This window comes from Onychostoma macrolepis, chromosome 10 (genome assembly GCF_012432095.1).
Source record: "Onychostoma macrolepis isolate SWU-2019 chromosome 10, ASM1243209v1, whole genome shotgun sequence".
In the NCBI taxonomy this organism is placed as follows: Eukaryota; Metazoa; Chordata; class Actinopteri; order Cypriniformes; family Cyprinidae; genus Onychostoma; species Onychostoma macrolepis.
Genome location: NC_081164.1, coordinates 26,011,715 through 26,033,060, shown reverse-complemented (window position 1 = coordinate 26,033,060; position 21,346 = coordinate 26,011,715). Strand labels below are relative to the sequence as shown.

The 21,346-nt window shown below is 35.1% G+C and overlaps 1 protein-coding gene across 3 annotated transcripts in view; it reads right to left on the bottom strand.

Annotated features, from left to right (window-relative positions):
- unc5cb (unc-5 netrin receptor Cb) overlaps positions 1-21,346 on the bottom strand; it is a 217,120-nt gene that overhangs the window by 27,138 nt on the left and 168,636 nt on the right. For 2 of the 3 annotated variants that reach the window (XM_058789296.1, XM_058789298.1), the window contains exons 8-9: positions 17,970-18,029; positions 3,281-3,472 (exon numbers count right to left, since the gene is read on the bottom strand). In XM_058789296.1, coding sequence (XP_058645279.1) covers positions 3,281-3,472; positions 17,970-18,029 — 252 coding nt within the window. The remainder of the gene's footprint in view (positions 1-3,280; positions 3,473-17,969; positions 18,030-21,346) is intronic. The other variant, XM_058789297.1, reaches the window with a different exon arrangement.

Here is a 21,346-nt window from a genome sequence, read left to right as displayed (position 1 = left end):
CAGTAGAATTACTAACTGAAAATAAATATAAAAATTCTATTAACATTAATATATCAATATGAATAAAATATGAAACATTGTATAAATGTATAAAATTATAAACAATATATTTTTTTAATTTATTGTACTAACATTAATTTAAAAAAAAAAAACTATAATAGCATATAAATTATACTAAAATAACATTGGTGTGACGAGACTTGTTGTTAGTTTGGTTTCTGTTTTAATGCTGTGATTGGCCTAAAATGTTAAAGTTCTTTGTGCAAACCTGTCACGTTTGTTTAGCATATGCCGGTAAACATCATGAATACATCTGAGGTAAATCTAGTGGCTAATATTTATTTGCGGCGTGATGAAGTGCTTCTCCCTGAAGAGCGCCGTACATTCAGGGGCGAACAAAGTCATCATTAGTCTTTTTCCTCGTTAGTCGCTTCTCTCGTTCCGGCAGACAGCAGCGGATGGAGAGCAGATGCTGCTTTACCCTTCACAGGTACACTGATGAATATTCATGAGCGAGCGGCGAGTGGGCGGAGCCTCGTGACTCCTTCACACTACTGTTAAACTGACAGCGCAAATGAGTCTCCATGACTGCAGGAGTTGTGGAAACCATGGCAACCCGTCGCCGTGTGAGCGCTGACACACGTGGAGATGAGAAACGGCAAACGCAAATCAACAGCTAAGAGTGTTCATTACAGCCATTTAAAGCTATTCTGTTCTGTCCAAATGGCATCAAAACACAATCACAAAATTAAAGAAAAGAAGCTAATGTTCTGAAATTAGAGGAGTTCACCTACTTTACAAATCTGATGAATGAATGAGGCATTTATATAGCGCTTTACTGTGTATTGCAATACACCCAAAGCGCTTTACAATCATGTGGGGGGTCTCTCCTCAACCACCACCAGTGGTTGAATTCATTCATTCATTCATACTTTACAAATCTGACATCATTTACTCACTTTCATGTCATAAAGATATTATTGAAGAACAATTATGTCTAAACAACACTGGACCCCGTTCACTTTTATTACATGGACAATCTTTTCTGTTCCTCAGAAGATAATGGTGCTACTTTGGAATCTTTCAGATACTATTATAGTTAATTTTTTTTTAGTTATTATTATTTAATATTTTCTGTTTTCATTTGACTTTTAGTTAGTTTTAGTAATTTTGTTGTGTTTTGCCTTTCTATTAATATTTCAGTTTTATTTATTTTAGCACGTCAAGTTACTTTTTTTCTTTCAGTTTTTTCAGTATTTTATTTCCAATTTTTTAAATATTTCTAATTAGTTTTTCTTATTTTTTTTCATTTTTGTTTTTTATTGTAAATTTACAGTGAGTTTTACAGTACAGCGAGTTATTTTGACTGCTTTGCCATTTTTTTTTAAATATGTAATTTTATTCATTTTAATTTCATTATTATTTTTATTATTGTTTATTTATTTATTTATTGTTTTCTTTATTGTAGTACATCGGGTTAATACTAAATAAAAATGTTGCTTTGGTAACTAACTAAAATAAAATATGTTTAATTTTTTTTTAAGTGTTTTATTTGATTTTATTATTATATTTTTTTTCTTCGACCAAGTAACAAAAATGTTTTTTTTTACGGTTTTAGTTTTAGTTAACTATTATAACCCTGGAATAAGAAATTCATACAGTTTTGGAGCAAACATTTTTCCTTTAAATTAGGTTTTTAAAGTATTAGTAAAGTATTGGAGTATTAGAGTTTTAAATTAATTAAATGATAAAAATAAATAATGTATAATAATAAGTAATATGAAAATAAAGTAATTAATAATAAAGATATAGAAATATTTCATTTGTTTACCTGCATGTCATGTGATCATTAACCAGCATCATAGAACTGTAAATTTACAGATGTGTTGTTAAATTTTTAATTTATTAAGCAAAAGAAACATTTTAGCTCTAATAGTTTGAATGGATAAAAATAAGTAACACATCACTGCTGTACTCTTTGTCTCTTGGCCAATATATAGTTTGTGTGTGTCGACGCTGACGTGTTTTGCACCTGGAAATCTCTCCAGCCTAATTTCCTCAGTTTCCCCACCGCTCTCGCTCGCGTTACTCCGGCTGATGGGTAATTAACACTCAATGTGCCAGACAGACGCAGCTAATTACAGCGTCATGATAACGTGCAGATTGCCTTGACATCGAGGTGACAGGCTTTCTGAATCACGAGCGTCCTCCATCATTACACTGACACACAAACACAAACGCCATCAGCTCACTGCGGCTACTAGTGATTTCAATAACTAGTAGCCAGTGGGTTGGTCAGATGAGTAGCTTCGGTTCACTAGACCCCAACCAGAAATATATAGATGTAGATATAATTAACTGCTGTGGGCATGTTGGGGTTGTTGGACTGAAACCAGTCTAATTTATTGACTAGCAGCTATTAAAAATATCATATAACCATCATTCAATCTCAAGCCTCTTTTGTCAGTGAATTTATGATATTTCTCTTTGTGTGTCAATGTCACTGGGATGATAAAGGAAGTGACAGATCATTTTTCACTGGCACATATACTACCATTCAGTACCATTTTTTATGTTTTTGGCTGGATTTATTTGATTTAAAAAAATACAGTAAAAATATTAAATATTATTACAATTTAAAACAGCTGTTTTCTGATTATTATCAACATTTCTGATTATTATCAATGTTGAAAACAGTTGTGCTGCACAATATTTTTGTGGTAATTGTGATATATTTTATTTTTCATGATTCACAGATGAATATAAAGTTCAGAAGAGCAGTGTTTATTTGAAATGGAAATCTTTTGTAACATTATAAATGTCTTTACTGTCACTTTTGATCAATTTAATACATCCTTGGATTCCTTGGTGAAAAAAAGTATCAAAAAATTGTATTTAAATTTTTATTATTATTGATAAAATTATTATTTTTTGTAAACAAAACTGTTCTATAAACACTGACATAATAATAATAATAATAATAATAATAATAATAATAAATAGACTAGTTCAATGACTACTTAGATCATTTTTTATTATTACTTTTTAATATGTAAACACTACAGTTCTAGATATTATATATATATATATATTAAGTTAAGTTTAGGAATGAGGTGGATTATGGGATCTAAAATACGGTCAAGAAGAATAAGACATTAATATGTGCTTTATAAACAGCCAATATGCTAGTAATATGCATGCTAACAAGCAGTTATAGTGAGAATTGGTCCTTATAATAAAGCGTAACTGAAATAAGCCGAGTAAGATCGTGGTCTCGTACCTGTGCGCGCCGTCTTGATGTTGACCGGCTGGAATCCTCCGTTCAGCGCCGATGAGTCCATGATGTCCGAGTCGAAGTCTCGGTGGTTCTTCCGGTACACGAACAGCGCCACGATGACGGAAATGACCAAACACATGATGACGGCGATGACGATGCCCACGTACAGAGCCACGTCGTCTGTGCTGGGCGCCGCTGCAGACACACACACACACACATAACTCTTTTATTACAGCTGCGTCAAATTAGGAGGAGATTCAATCTGCGCTCCAATATCCATCCTCACTGATATTAATAACTCAAGACTTCATTACTGTACGGCAGTGTTGGGGAAAGTTACTTTTAAATGTAATGCATTACAAAATTGTTATTATAATTATTAATTTCTGCTTATTAGTATGGTTGAATTAGATCATAGAAGGTCAGTAGCGAAGACATCGGTTAATAAAATGGTTTGACTATCAAACACAAACTGAACCAGAAGGTTTAGATCCCACATCTGCAAATGGATCAGATCATCTACAAAAACATCAGATCATTTAAAACAGCTTCTGAATCTGATAACAACGGTCTGAATCTGCTTTAAAATATTACTTTAAGTCTTTAGATTTGAACTCTAGTCTTTCATTATGGGAGGCTTTCGCACTGAAGTCTGACCGATTCCTTCATTTGATATGAATCACACATTAATCATCATGTCTTCTGCCCACCAAGATCCAAATAACAGTGAAAGAAAGCAATCAAACCAGAAAATACCAAGTATGTTGCTGTATGAATCACATTTAAATTAGTTGGAAAATTACTTACGACATTTATATTTGCTGGAAATTCAACAAAATAAAATTAATATTAATAATAAAATTATTATATATATATTTTTTTTACTGTTTGTACAAACTACATTTATATGTGTATATCTGCTGGAAAGTCAAACAAACAATTTATTAATATTAAAGTAAATTATTATTATTATTATTAGTAGTAATAGTAGTATTAGTATAACTATTTTTACTGGAAATTCACCAAATTATTATTATTATTATTATTATTCATCATAAATCATGTTTATTTTTGTTGGAAATTAAAAAAAAAAATCCTAATTTATAATAAAATAATAACAATTATACATAAAGGTGTGTGTGTGTGTCTGTGTGTGTGTATATATATATATATATATATATATATATATATACACAAAGACACACACACACACACATATATGTGTGTGTTAAATTCCCACTATATAGTAGGATTACAACAAAATAAAAATGAACAAAAATGATTTAAAATGACTCTTATCGTAATATATGGTTTGTCACTCACACCACACAGAAACATTACAAGTTACATATACTATAAGTCCAATAAATACAGAAGATGAGAAAGATCAGTGGTGTTATGAGACAGATACATTACAGAGGAATAAACAGCACTGAAACAGATGCAGCGTCAGATCTGTGTGTTTCTAAAGCGGATGAATGTGAGTCTATGAGAACATATGCTACAGATCGATCCGGCCTTTCCTCACTTCATTACGGATCACGTCTAGAAATCAGAAACGTCTCTCCTCTGTTCATGCCGTCACTCCTCATATCTTTTTCCACCCTCGGCTCTTTCTGTCCTGAAAACGTCCCAGTGATTATGTGGAACGGAAACTGGCCTGTGCAGCGTTTGACAAGCTGTCATTAGAAGCAATACTCTGCCCTCATTTCCATAGAAACAGTCCCTTTGTCCCGCCGATAATTGTGAAAAATGCAATTTCCTGTCAAAGCAGTGACGAGTGTGGAAACGGCTGTAATATAAAGGTGTCGGCCATTGATTCCTGCATCAATACAGATGCCCTCCAGACTGACCACTTAAACCAATGCATGCTCCTAATTCTCTGGTTTGCGCTCGTATTGAACTCTGAGAGCCGAAGCACTGGACGTGAGTCACAGATCGACTGAAACAGAGCTGCGATTCTCTCATCCAGCAGCAGAGGGCGCTGTCAGCCATCAATACATGCAGCCGACGCATTACACCAGAACTGCATACTGCACACTATTTCTGGACTATGCAATACTTTCTGTTTGCTTTTAACATCTCATTGATTCATTAGGATCAAACCATCAAGAGATGCATGGCAAAAATGATGTCTATTAGGCTTGCTTTCCAGTAAAATGCATATATATTATACTTCAAACTAAATTAATTTACTTGAAAAGCAACACCACTTTTTTTTTTTTTTTTAAAGAGGAATGTTTCTTTAATATGAGTGTATTTCATCTTACTGCACCGATTTTATTTTATTTTTTCACTTCAAGTATAAAAATGTTAAAATAAGTGACAGAATAAAGGAGAAATCTACTGGTGCAGTGAGACAAAACTGACTTATATTTAGGAAATGTCAGAAATAGTCAGTCTTAATATCTGATGCAACATTGCTTTCAAAGTGAACCTACTTGTTTTAAGGATTTTTAGATATTTGAAGTCTTTATTTTTAACTTAAAATAAGACGAGGAGAAATTTGGTGAAGGATTGACTTTGGAAGAAAAAAAAAAAAAAACTGCTAACAAATTTCACAAATAATAAAGAAACCGTAAGCCACAACAGGGTTATTACAGTAACCTAAAACTAAGACATTTCTATTACTTGAAATAGAATAAACATTAACTGAAATAAAATAAAATTTATATATATATATTTGTGTGTGATAGTTTTTTAAATTTTATATATTTTTATATATGTTATATATATATATATATATATACATACATACATACATACATACATGTGCACACGCACACACACACACACACACACACATATATATATATGTGTATTTAAAATACTATATATATATATATATATATATATATATATATATGTATATATATATATATATATATATATGTATATATATATATATATATATATATATGTATCTATCTATATATATATATATATATATATATATATATATATATATATATATATATATATATATATATATATATAGACTGTAAAAAATTAATTAATTAAAAAAAAGATCACAACACTGCGGAGACCTGAGGAAAAGCGGGATTAAAGTCCAAAACCTAACCTGAAATAACCTAACAAATCAATCGAGGCTAAAGCGGTTCCATAAACGACTAACGATGAGCACTGCTGCATGCATGCACACTAAACAGACGGAGCGCAATCGAATAGGTGCGCAATTATTCTGAGTAAAATATACATTTTGCTAAAATATTTGTTGTTGGACATTAAATGTGTCTTTTGTAGAATTTTAAACTTACATATAAGTGTATTTTTATGATAGCAGTAACTGTAAAGGGACTATTGTAATGTGCAGGGGTGCACATAAGTGATCCGCAGGTCCGCATGCGCGACCAAAATTAAAAATGCGGTGTAAATAAGTTCTGACAGCGCATTTGCGTACCGACATGGATGACAGCTGTTAATGCACAATTACCATTTTAGATCGACAAACTGCACCGTATATGATTTCTATTCAAACTGAAAGCATAATCTAGGCTACCCGCTGCTGTTTTCAAAGCAAAACTGTGACATTACATTCACTGACGCTCTTCCATCAGCAGCGCTAAACCCGGAGCGCATATACTTACTTGCCGGCAACCCGCCAAAATAAAAGCTCACTGATTTTACATTTGAAAATTATGAAAATTAAAATAATAATAATATATGCTAAAATATTAGCATTTTATTTTTAAGTTTACTATAAAATAATTGTATTTGTATGTAATACTCCCTTCTTATTTTAAAATAAATTAGTATTATCACACTTGTTTATTTAGTTCATTATTGGTCCCACTTTATATTAGGTGGCCTTAACTACTATGTACTTACATTTAAATTAATAATTTGGTACAATGCACTTATTGTGTACATACATGTTTTTACATTGTACTTATACTTTTAAAAATACCTTCATGTAATTACATCTGTAATTAATTTCTGTAATTACATTTATAATTACACTGTTGGCCCATCCCTTACACCTTAACCCACCCTTAAACCGACCCATACCACTTAACCTGTCCCTAACCACCCGTATCCCACCTTAAAAATGCGTCTCGCATCTTTGCATCTAAAAACGCGAAACACAGCGCTCATGGATGGTTTTAAAAAAAGCGCAGCACAGAATGCATCCTCCTCCATGCTGCGTCAAATAAAACAGTTGCCATGCCAAGTTGCTACTGTAAACAAAAGCTTGCATCGCTTGCCCCGCCTCCGTGGTCTTCTGATTGGTCAGCTGTTTTGGAACGGACATTGATGAGTGGCGCTGCGTGTAAAAGTTTAAACTCTTTTAACTTGACACAGCATCTTAAAAAACGCGGCGCTAATGTAAAAAGATGCAAGATGTGAGTGCAACGGTCATACACATCCGTCTAGTGTGTGTTTACATAGAAAAACAATGGAAAAGTAGTGCACTGGAATGAAAAAACGCATTCTGTGTGAACGGCCCTTAAGACTGTTTTATACTGGACTGGAACACGATATTAAAGCAACGAGCCCTCAGTAGGCATCAGTGTAGAGTGTGTAGTGTGCAGTATACCGTCAGTGTTTTTGTTGATGATGTGAAGTGTGTACTTTATTATCTATTATGTGTATTGGTTTATGAGAGATGTGAGCTTTCATTCAGATGAACTTGAGCTCTCGTGTCAGTGGCCTTCCTTTGATTAAACATGCATGTGTGTGTGTGGCTCGACACTGTGTGTTTACATGTATGTGTGTGTGTGTGTGTGTGTGTTTGAAATGCCTGCAGCTGCTGCACTTTTAAAGGTAGCAGCAATCAATGTCACGATCAGCGCCGCACGGCCCCTCGTCGAGTTTAATCACTGTGACATTACGAATTAATCTCACTAATGTGAACGCTGCCCTCTAAAAGCAGACGCTCTGACCTGCGGCTCCACTCCACCGTCTGCAACACAGGTCTGAAAACACAAAGAGCTTTACATCCGAACACGCACGCTCTGAGAGCTGGGGAACAAATCCAACTGCGATTTTTTTTTTCTTTTAATTGCTTTTAATTTTTAAAGTTGTGATTTAAAGTATGATTAAAAAAAAAATAATAAATTTTAAAAAAGATCCAGGTTTGCTGTGCTTGTTTGTTTGGCTAAAAACTTTATGATTATATAGAAATGTGATTATAAATGACTAGGGATGGGTATCGTTTACATTATATCAATACTGATACCGATACCGATACCGATAACGGTACTTATCGATACTATTTGGTGCAAAAAGATATGATGTGAAAAGTTGTTGAAAATTTCAAGTTATTTTATTACAGCTGAACTTTAGCAACTGTATTAAAGTTCTTCAGTCAAGAGCAGGGAGTTATTTTTCTCTTTATGTTTTATTTTATTAACATTAAGGGAATAGATCACACTATTTCATAAATTAAAATTGTGTCATCATTTACTCACTCTCAAGTTGTTTAAAACTTGAATGAGTTGCTTTCTTCTGTTGAACATAAAAGTTATTTTGAAGAATGAGGGAAACCAAACAGTTGCTGGTCCCCAGTGACTTCCATATTTTTTTCCTACTATCAAAGTTAGTGGGGACCAGCAACTGTTTGGTTACCCAAATTCTTCAAAATATCTTCTTTGGTGTTCAGCACAAGAATAAAAATTAATACAGGTTTGGTACAACATGAATAATGACAATATACATTTTTGGAATATTAACTATCCCTTTAATGACAATCGGCAGCATGTTTAGTTCTGTCCCTTTAAGAGAACGCATCCGTTTCTCCCTCAACTGTTTATTTCACTTTAGACATAACTGTGTTTATAGGCCCTACATGTTAAACTATCGTGACATAAGTGTACGCTGATTGGCTAAACGCGTATGAAAACACCTTCACCCGCCATGATTTAAAACGGCGTGTAAACACATACCGTGTAAACATCGCATCAACTTATATTTCGCAAGAATGGAGAACAGCGATAGATGGACGGATGCGTAAGTGCAGGCACTTTTGAACATTTTGAACTCCTTTCCGATCTTTCAATCGCTTGACGTATAAGTTACGTCGACATTCCATGTCCATTATTGTGAACCCCGCAAGACACAACAAAAACACAGCTCCGATCACAGCGTCCTCCATCCTCCTGTTGTTAACGTTGTTCTTCTTTGTTTTCGTTGTTGAACGCCGCGCACAAATGACGTCGCTGTCGACCGGCTTACGTCACTTCCTAGTACCCACTGTCGGTGCGAATGCAACCCTTTAAATGGTGCTGGGAAATCGTTTGTGCAAAATCGTCCCAGTACTGTACTTTTAGTTCTGGAACTAAAGCGGTGCGAAAGGGGCTTATATGTAAACTTTGTGTGTTTTTGACATTATTAGCGCAATCAGATGATAACTAAGTAATCATGTGCTGTTTGACCGGTCTTTTAATGTACGAACGCTTCAGTGTACGTGCTCTGAATAAGCGCACGTCAGAGCAGCACGCGAATGAAATGTTTAACCGGCAAGGTTTTAGCACACGCAAATAATGTACTTTTGTGATTGCGAATAATTGCAGTGTCTCGTGAGTGTAACTATACCACTGAATCAACATTTGTGAATGTGTCTTGCGAGTTGCAGTTGGAGCTGGAGCCGGGAGACATAGTAAATACAGCGCATTGCTTGAGGTAGATGTTGTGTTTTGTTAGTAAATGTTTCATTATATTTTAGTGTTGCCTCCTTTGTTCACTATTACACTACTGCATATATTGCATCTGACACTGCTGTCGCTTAGTTTTGTAACGTGAGCCCACACTTCCTAACGTTTCACTCTTGCCGCCACTGATTGCACGCAAACACACACCGCACATGCGCACGTATATCACACACGTCGAGCAAACGACGGCCACATCATTCAGTGAAGAAAAATGACAAGCAGCAGCTTCTAATTCGTCATTGAAGTATACGGAGATAAAACAACGCAAGTATCGATAACAGTATCGTTTGTCCTGAAGCTTATCGGTAGTCCGGTATTGACCCAATTACGTACCAGTCCAAAAAAAATACCGGTTCTCGGTACCCATACCTATAATGACTATTATTAATATTATATAAATATTTTTAAAACAAGAAATATTAAATTATTACTATTTAAAAAGCACATATTTAAAAGAACAATTCATCTAAATATTACTAAATAAAATATTAAAAACAAAAATTATTATTATTGTGATATTTCACTGTGAAATCAAAACAAGTATTAAAAAATAACATTATTATTATTATTATTAGTAGTAGTAGTAGTAGAATAAAGAAGACAAATAATAATAATAATTAAAATAATACAAAATAAGAAATATTAAAATATTACTATTGTTACTATTGTAATATTTCACTGTAAAATTTAGTATGTAAGAAAAATAACAACAATTATTATTATTATTTTTAAAATATAAGTATATTATTTTTTATTATTACTATTACTACTACTACTAATTCGTATTATATATTTATTATTATATTATATAATGTTATATACAAATATTTGTATACATTTTTATAAGTATTTAATAAACAAAATAAGAAATATTACTATTGTAATATTTAACTCTGAAATAAAACTATTTAAGAAAAATAATTGCAATAATAATTATTTTAGAATATAACAGTAAAATTACAATGCTAATATTACAATACTAATATTTACGTTAAAATTAGTCATTTAGCAGATGCTTTTATCCAAAGTGACTTACAAATGAGGACAATGGAAGCAATCAAAACCAACAAAAGAGCAACGATATGCAAGTGCTATAAGAAGTCTCAGTTAGCTTAACGCAGTACACGTAGCAAGGTTTTTATTTTTAATTATATAATACATAAAAAGAAAACAAATAGATAGAATACAAAAAGAATAGAGAAGCTAGTGTTAGTTTTTTTTTTAAGAAAACACGCAGTTAGTAAATGAATAGAGTGCAAGTCTAAAAAGTTTTTTTTTTCTAAGAATAGAATTAGAATAGAGAGTGCTAGCGTTCGAGAGTCAAATAAAGATGGAAGAGATGTGTTTTTAGCCGATTCCTGAAGATGGCTCAGGACTCAGCTGCTGGGATTGAGTTGGGCAGGTCATTCCACCAGGAGGGAACATTTAATGTAAAAGTCTGTGAAAGTGATTTTGTGCCTCTATAACAATAAAGTGATGTTAACTTCTAGAGGCACATAAGTCTGAAGTAATGAATTTAGGTGAAGGGTGCAGAGCCAGTGGTGGTTTTGTAGGCAAACATTAATGCCTTGAATTTTATGCAAGCAGCTATTGGTAGTCAGTGCAAATTGATAAACAGAGGTGCGATGTGCATTCTTTTTGGCTCATTAAAAATTTATCTTTCAGCGGTGTTTTGGATTAATTGTAAAGGTTTGATAGAACTGGCTGGAAGACCTGCCAAGAGAGCATTGCAACAGTCCAGCCTGGACAGAACAAGAGCTTGAACAAGGAGTTTTGAAGCATGTTCCCGAAAGAAAGGGCCTGATCTTCTTGATGTTGAATAAAGCAAATCTGCAGGACTGGGCAGTTTTAGCAATGTGGTCTGAGAAAGTCAGCTGATCATCAATAATAACTCCAAGATTTCTGGCTGTTTTTGAAGGAGTTATGGTTGATGTGCCTAACTGGATGGTGAAATTGTGATGAAACGATGGGTTTGATGGACCTGTTTGCAGATGCGTGAGGTGGAGGGTTGGATACGGACGTGAGCGCGAGAGGAACTGATCCTATCGATCTCTGTGTGATCTAAAAGAGCCTGTGGGACTGAGACACACCGACTAACGGCCTTTGATTATCTGCCAGACTCTAACCCCGGAGGCGGCCCGGCGTTTCCACACGCCACAAGCTCGCACTCGCAGAGAGAGAGAGAGACAGACTGAGAGAGAAAGAGAGAGCACTGACCGGCCAGCAAATGCACAGATCTATTCCTGGTCAGCCGGACGACACGGATACACCCTCATTTCTCTTCAAACTGAAGGGTTTCTGTATTATTCATAAACTTCCACGATTATGCTCCATGATGCACAAATCTATTCCTGGTCAGTCGACTGACCGCTTAAATGATAAATTAAAATGACAAATGTTTCCTTGGCAATTAACTGAAGAAGTATAAATAAATAAAAATAAAAATAATAAAAATAAATAAATAAATATATATTAGTATTTTAAATATATATAAATAAATAATAATAATATAATATAAAAATATTTAAATATTATACATTAAACACATAATATTAATTTCATATTATTGGTATATAATATAACAAAATGTAGTATAATAATGTATTAACACTGTGATATTATATATATATATATATATATATACACACACATTAGGGCTGTCAGTCGATTAAAATTTTAATCTAATTAATTACATGATGTAATATATATATTATTTTATTTTTAATTTTTATTTTTTGAGTATTCAGAGTAAATGCTATACCAACGTCTTTACGGTAAGTGAAATTTTTGTCTTAAGTTTTAACTAAACATCCTAAAAACAAGTAAGTTTCTTTCAGAAGCAACTATTAAATATTAGCAAATATTAAGACTTGTTTCTGACATTTCTTGAATAAGTCAGTTTTGTCTCACTGCACCAGCAGATTTCTCACTTATTTTTTACTTCTAAGTGAATCTACAAGTCTAGTAAGAGAAAATACACTCTCATTAAAGAAACATTCTTCTTTAAAGAAAGTAAGTAGTGCTGCTTTTGGAGTAAATTTATTTTGTTTGGAGTATTATTTTCTGTTCCTGCCCAGTCAGCTGACATGGATACTCCCTCGTTTCTCTTCTGTATTATTCATAAACTTCCACGATTATGCTCCATGATGCACAAATCTATTCCTGGTCAGCCGGACGACACGGATACACCCTCATTTCTCTTCAAACTGAAGGGTTTCTGTATTATTCATAAACTTCCAACATTACGTCCTCTATCTTTAACGAAGATATCAGGGTAAATGATGACTCTCTACAGGAGCGTAAAGCCGCTCATATTCCGGCCCGTCACGGACTCGGCGAATAGAGCCGAGTGATGAAAGTCCTCCGATATCATCTGAGCGTGCAACTCTCCCGTCTGGCACTTGCACTTTGATGATAAAGCGGCACACTCAGCGGGGAAAGCATTAAAATGTATCGCTGAGATTAATACGTTTCTTTGAACATGAGGGACTATAGGTAGAGAAAGAGAGAGAGAGACAGACTGAGAGAGAAAGAGAGCACTGACCGGCCAGCAAATGCACAGATCTATTCCTGGTCAGCCGGACGACACGGATACACCCTCATTTCTCTTCAAACTGAAGGGTTTCTGTATTATTCATAAACTTCCACGATTATGCTCCATGATGCACAATCTATTCCTGGTCAGCCGACTGACCGCTTAAATGATAAATTAAAATGACAAATGTTTCCTTGGCAATTAACTGAAGAAGTATAAATAAATAAAAATAAAAATAATAAAAATAAATAAATAAATAAATAAATATATATTAGTATTTTAAATATATATAAATAATAATAATAATATAATATAAAAATATTTAAATATTATACATTAAACACATAATATTAATTTCATATTATTGGTATATAATATAACAAAATGTAGTATAATAATGTATTAACACTGTGATATTATATATATATATATATATATATATATATACACACACATTAGGGCTGTCAGTCGATTAAAATTTTAATCTAATTAATTACATGATGTAATATATATATTATTTTATTTTAATTTTTATTTTTTGAGTATTCAGAGTAAATGCTATACCAACGTCTTTACGGTAAGTGAAATTTTTGTCTTAAGTTTTAACTAAACATCCTAAAAACAAGTAAGTTTCTTTCAGAAGCAACTATTAAATATTAGCAAATATTAAGACTTGTTTCTGACATTTCTTGAATAAGTCAGTTTTGTCTCACTGCACCAGCAGATTTCTCACTTATTTTTTACTTCTAAGTGAATCTACAAGTCTAGTAAGAGAAAATACACTCTCATTAAAGAAACATTCTTCTTTAAAGAAAGTAAGTAGTGCTGCTTTTGGAGTAAATTTATTTTGTTTGGAGTATTATTTTCTGTTCCTGCCCAGTCAGCTGACATGGATACTCCCTCGTTTCTCTTCTGTATTATTCATAAACTTCCAACATTACGTCCTCTATCTTTAACGAAGATATCAGGGTAAATGATGACTCTCTACAGGAGCGTAAAGCCGCTCATATTCCGGCCCGTACGGACTCGGCGAATAGAGCCGAGTGATGAAAGTCCTCCGATATCATCTGAGCGTGCAACTCTCCCGTCTGGCACTTGCACTTTGATGATAAAGCGGCACACTCAGCGGGGGAAAGCATTAAAATGTATCGCTGAGATTAATACGTTTCTTTGAACATGAGGGACTATAGGTAGAGAAAGAGAGAGAGAGAGAGAGAGAGAGAGGAAAACAGGGTGGAAATAAAAAGCATTATTGAGCGGTTACGCTGGAGAGACGGCCGAGAGACAGACACATTTCCTCAGCCGGCGATCACAGCAGCCATGTGTGAAAGAGATGCCCAGGGCTTCAGGACTAGAGAAGAGACACACAGTTCCAGAGTTCATTTCATTAACATTACCAGCAAATCGAGCTTTAACCTAATTCGGTTCTTTAAATTTTTCCATTTACCTCACCTTATAGATGGTTTCAACGGCAACAACATAAACAAACGTTACTGCACATGCGCGCTTTTGTGGCCCTAACTTAACTTCTGGTAGACTTCCAAATAGAATCAATAACAACAGCTAAGTCCCTCTAGAGTAGATCATTTTAGAAAACAAGCAAAATAAGTTTGCTGCGTAAATCAGACGGACTTATTGAAAATGCAAATTCATTCTCTGCCAGCAGGAGGTGCTTTAAAGTGGGAGAAATAGAGGTTTCCCCGGTAACGGCTGTACACAAAGCAGTGCTGAGATGAAATGAAAATGACATTGAAAATTTTCTAAAGACAGTCTTCCTTCAGAAATACAGTGATATAAAAACACCCGAGCCTCGGTTTAATTTTTAAACGTGCAGTACGTGCTCATGTTTATTCAAGCCACAAATAAATAAATGTTTGAGAAACACATCCCACAGCACAACCACCTGAGCCCAACTTCATTACTCAACACTTTAACTGCGTTTGTAGCACTAGCCAGAATGATAAATACAGACCGGAAATTAACTTCGGGCCAGGCGCGTGCACCCGATGAAGCCGTCTATTTACCCTCTATACTGTCTGTTTCTGTACTTCGAAGCAACAGATCACTCAGAAATGAACAAACCTGTATGACTTAATAGAGGAAACATATTTTGAAGATCACTGACTTTCATTGCATGAACAAAAACACTGAGACGTTTGTGTTTGGAATGACATGAGGGTGAGAAAATTATGTCAGAATTTCATTTTTGGGTGGATTATCACTTTAAATGTGTGGTATGAAGAGTTAATATTGTAAATAAACAGCTGTGTGCAGCTTAAACCAGTCTACGGTTGTTTTCTGAGCTTATCTGGCCTTAGCTATTCTCCTAGGCTTGATACAAGCACAAAAACCATCTAAAACCAGCTAAACAGAACAAACCACCATACACTAGACAGTCTAAAGTGGTTTACTGGTCTGAACTTTTATCCCGGACTTGAGACAAGTACAAAACCCCTCTAAAGAGAATGGATGAGAAAACTACGTTACACTAGACAGTCTAAGTTTAGATGGTCTCCCAGGCTTGATACAATCCCAAACTCCTTCTAAAACCAGCTAAACAGATCAGACCATGTGAACAAACCTGGAAAGTCTAAGGTGTTTTGGTCACGTTTTACTGGTCTGTTTTACTGGTCTCAGCTGGTCTAAGTTGGTTTAAATGGTCTCCCAGGCTTGATGCAAGCCCAAAACCCCTCTAAAACCAGCAAAACAGACCAGACTGGGTGACCGAATGATTGTAGACTAGACAGTCTAATGTGGTGTGCTGGTCTAAACTGGCTTAGATGGACTTCTAGGCTTGATACAAGCAAAACAGACCAGACTAGACAGTCTAAGGTGGTTTGGTTACCTATTGCTTGCTGGTTTTAGAAGGGTTTTGGGCTTTGACAAACCAGCAAAACAGACCCGACTACTGTAGGTGACCAATCCGCCTTCGACTGTCTAGTCTGGTCTGTTTTGTTTTCTGGTTATAAGCCTAGATGACCATGTAATCCAGATCAGACTGTCAAACCTCCTTAGACTGTCTAGTGTACAGAGTTTTGGTCACATATTCTGGTCTGTTTTACTGGTCTTAGCTGGTTTAGATGGTCTCTCAGGCTCACTACAAGCCAAAAACCTTTCTAAAACTCGCAAAACAGACCAGACTAGACAGTCTGGCCTGTTTTGCTTGTATCAAGCCTAGGAGTCAATCTAAGCAACTTTAGACCGGAAAACCATATTAGATCTAGTTTACAGTGGTTTGGTCTGTTTTGTGGTTTTAGAAGCGGTTAAGCCTCGGTGACCATCTAATCCAGCTTAGATCAGCAAACCAACTAAGACTCTCTAGTGTACAGAGTTTTGGTCACCAAGTCTGGTCTGTTTTCTGGTTTTAAGCCAAGGTGATCATCTAATCTAGATAAGACTGTCAAATCACCTTAGACTGTCTAGTTTTGGTCACATTTTATGGTATGTTTTGCTGGTCTCAGCTGTTCTAAGCTGGTTTAAATGGTCACCCAAGCTTAGATACAAGCCCAAAACCCTTCTAAAACCAGCAAAACAGACTGGGCTATGTGACCAAACCACCTTAATCCGTCTAGTCTGGTCTGTTTTGCTTGCATCAGGGCCTAGGAGTTCATCTAACCTCCTTAAAAGGTCTAGTCTACGATGACTTGGTCACTCAGTGTGGTCTGTTTTGCTGGTTTTAGGCTTGTATTAAGCTTGGGAGACCATCTAAGCCAGTTCAGACCAGCTTAAACATGTATTCTGGTCTGCTTTGCTGGTCTAAGATGGTTTAAATGGTCACCCAAGCTTAGATTAAAACCCAAAACCCCTCTAAAACCAGCAAAACAAGACGGGACTTGGTGACCGAACCACCTTAGACTGTCTGGTTCGGTCTGTTTTGCTTGCATCAAGCTTAGGAGTCCATCTAACCATCCTAAACTGTCTAGTCTACGATGACTTGATCACCCAGTTGGGTCTGTTTTGCTGGTTTTAGAAGGGTTTTGGGCTTGAATCAAGCATAGGTGACTGTCTCAGCCAGTTCAGACCAGCTTAAATATTTATTCTGTCTGTTTTGCTGGTCTAAGCTGGTGTAAACTGGTTTAAATGGTCACACAAGCTTCGATTAAAACCCAAAACCCCTCTAAAACGCAAAACAGACCAGACTTGGTGAGCAAACCACCTTAGACTGTCTAGTCCAGTCAGTTTTGCCTGTATCAAGCCTAGAAGTTCATCTAACCTCCTTAAACTGTCTAGTCTAAAATAATTTGGCCCTCAGTCTGCTCTGTTTAGTTGGTTTTAGAAGGGTTTTGGTTTGAATCAAGTTTTGGAAAAACTTTCGGTCTAAGTCAGTTTAGAGACTAGTTTAGACAATCTTAGACTAGTTTAAGCTGTTTTTTTCAGATTCTTAAGAAGGAAAATGAGATGGTATAAAAAGAGAAAAAGAATAAGGAGGAACTGAGGAAGGTTTGGAGATGCATGCAAACAGAAATCAATGAAATGAAGGACTCACATGGATGTGGCAGAGCATTGCTCTTGTCTGTGGGTTCGGAGGACTTCTGATATAAGGAACCTTCGGGAGAGAGGGAGGGATGGAGGGTGAGGGATGGAAATCAAATTCAACACAATCGGATTGAACAAAATCAACAAAGACATGAGCGATGAGGGATACCACGGACGATTCTTCTCCATTTGGTGTCACTTTTAGCCTCTCCTGGACTCTTCCTGCAGACAAACGATGCACGAGCAAACGCTGTTATCCGTCAGCCGCGTTTTAGTGCTTCATTAGGACTAACGAGCCAGTGGGATGGATGGTTTTAAGCTGATAAACAGTCCTGGAGTCAATGAGTCAAAAGCCCTCGCAGCTTCCCATCTGACACACGGACATGAGGAATCAGCTGCACTCTGCGAGCTGGACGCTATTAGAGAAGAGCCGCCCGCTAATGTAGCATGAGCTACGGCCCTAAATCACAACCACACTGACTCCAGGAGCCCGACGGGGCCGAAGACTCCAGCGTATCTGCATATCGAGAGCGCTGCAGGGCTGCATTTCCATCACACGCTTCGGTGCAGCAGCTTTCTTTCCTGCACTTTCTACTGAAGAAGGAAGTTGAGTGAAACTGCATGAATGAAAAGATGCCGAAGTAGAGCTGCACGATTCTGGATAAATTGAGAATCACAATTTTTTTTTTGGTCTCAAGTAGAGATCATGATTCTCCCATAATTCTGAACTAAACAAAATGTGCCACAAAATATTATTGCCTCACACTATTTTGAATGATTTATGTATGAATTATATATTGACAGACCATATAAACATTTCAATTTATATGTTTTTAAAATATATTTAATACACCAATTTTTTTATATTAAAATCATGAAAAAGTGGTTTGCATGAATGATTCAATGACTCATAAATACTTCATTTGTTTCATTACTGGATGAATCAGCGTTTTTGAACGAATCTCTTGAATGAATGATTCAATGACAAATACATTTTTAACACTTGTCGCCACCTAGTGGAGAAACAATGTAATCAACACAAACGTTATTTAAAGCGCAAGTTACTTTCAAAAGATGACTTGCTCTATTTTGATCGCTTCCATAGACATCAGTGTTTATATCTGTTAACTATATACTTTCATCCCAGTTTTTCTGTGATAATATGAATGACTGTAAGATAGTTGAAAAGTTGAAAAGACTGTTTGTGAAGCTGTTTCTTACCTAAACATGATAACTGTCTGCTCTCTTTGTCAGCGGCAGCACGAACGCAGATCTGAATGTACCAGTATGATTTTTTCAAAGGTTTAATAGACACAAGCAAATCAGCGTCATTTAAAAATGGGATCGCATTGGGTGTCTGAATTGAAATCACAATCTTTTAACGATTAACCGTGCAGCTCTACGCCGAAGACACGTTTGGATGTAGAAAACGGTCTGACGATGAAGCCTCAGACGGGTAGATACGTCGATGGACAGGGAAATCAATGTGCTGATGGATGGAGCGTTTATGTGCATGTGATCAGACGAGGCAGAGAGAAACACAGATGCGTGTGACCTTTGACCCGTCTGCTGTGTGTCTGCCTGAAATTAACCTATGAATCTCACAAACACGTTCAAGTCACATTACAGCCCAAAATTAAAGATAAAAAAGAAAGAAATTCAATTTTACATAAACATAACGAAAACTGATAGAGGACCACTATGACATTATTTCCATGTCAATTAAACCGCTCATTAAAAAAAAAAAATTTAAATAATGTAATGATTTAAATAATTTATTTATATACAAAAAAAGTGAAAAATTAAAATGAAAATTAGATAATGTATAAATACAAAATGATACAAAATGTATTATTATTATTATTTATTTGGTTGGTTGTTTTGCATTACACTAATGAGAAAGGGAAACTGCCATGAAAATAATGTCACAATACAAAAATATAAATTTAATTCATATATTCATTTATTTTTATTTTTGCAAGTCCAATATAAACTAAAATTATGTATAAATACTAACAAAACAATAAACAAATAATTTATTTATTTATTATTATTATTATTTTTGTATTGTATATGCCATTTATATATAATGTAACAATAATAATATATAACAATGTCAAATATAATATAATTTTGCATGTTCAGGTCACGTTACAACCCAAAATGAAGACATGAAAAGAAATGTATATTTTGCATGAACACAATGAAACCTGATTACTTCAATGTCAACTAAACAGTTCAAATTCAGCTTTTGTTTTTGTTATTCACTGAATTTTTTAAATAAATAATTACATAAACAAACAAACAAATAAATAAATGCTATCCAAAAAAAAAGATCTTGATCTATAAATACTTACTAAACATAATTAAAAATAATCCATCATTGTGTTTTTGTTTTTTTTTGCACTACACTAATGAGAATTGGGGGCTAAATGTCATGAAAATACTGTCACAAAAGCATAAATATAAATCTAAGCTGGTCTTAGCTGGTTTAAGACCAAAAAAAACCTTCAGAAACCAGCTAAACAAACCAGACCGGGTGACAAAAACCACCACAGACTGTCTAGTCTAAACTGCTTTGGTCACAGAGTCTGTTGGTATGGTTTGCACAGGCTTGATACAAACCCCAAACCCCTTTAAAATCGCCACAATAAACCAGACTGGGCAACCAAACCAGCAAAACGGATGCCCAATTTAATTCCAACTCAACAGATTAAACTGTATATGCTAAATATATTCTGCTGGTGTACTCTTGATACATACTGAATGATGTCCATAGTAATTTACCGTGTTATTTACATGCTACTCAAAGAAAACCACTGTGTTTTGTATTAGTGTCTTCTTTCTCCTCATATAAAGGTGAGGGCATCGCTGCAAGTATTAGGTTTCATGCTGCAAAAATTTGCACAAGATCCAGTTTCTGGAAGAAAAAGCCGGCGTTTGCCCTTGTGCTTGTCGTGCCCTTTCTGCAGATCGATATGTCAAGAAAATGTCATCTGTCTGTGCGTTAAGTAAGCAAAGCAACATCATAAAGCAAGACACAAACGGAGCGGACGAGCGATCGAGCGCACGATTCACAGCTACAGCGCCAAAGGTTAAAACTATAGAGAGAAACGCTTCAAATTCAATCTGCACTGCAGCCGAAACACAATTTGAGCACTTTACCGACTCAAAAAGAAAATCGCTTTCTAACGCCGACTGGAAGATGCCATTAGTGCAGAGGAAACGTCCCATAAACGCTTCCTAACGGCATGAACCGCGCTCCTGCTGGACGAGCAGAGTTCACGTATCAAATGTAATTCACGTCCAATGATATTTGCAATAATGTGAGCTTTCAGATAATGTGGATTTCTGCTAAACGGCCGCTGAAGCCATCATTAGCATGCA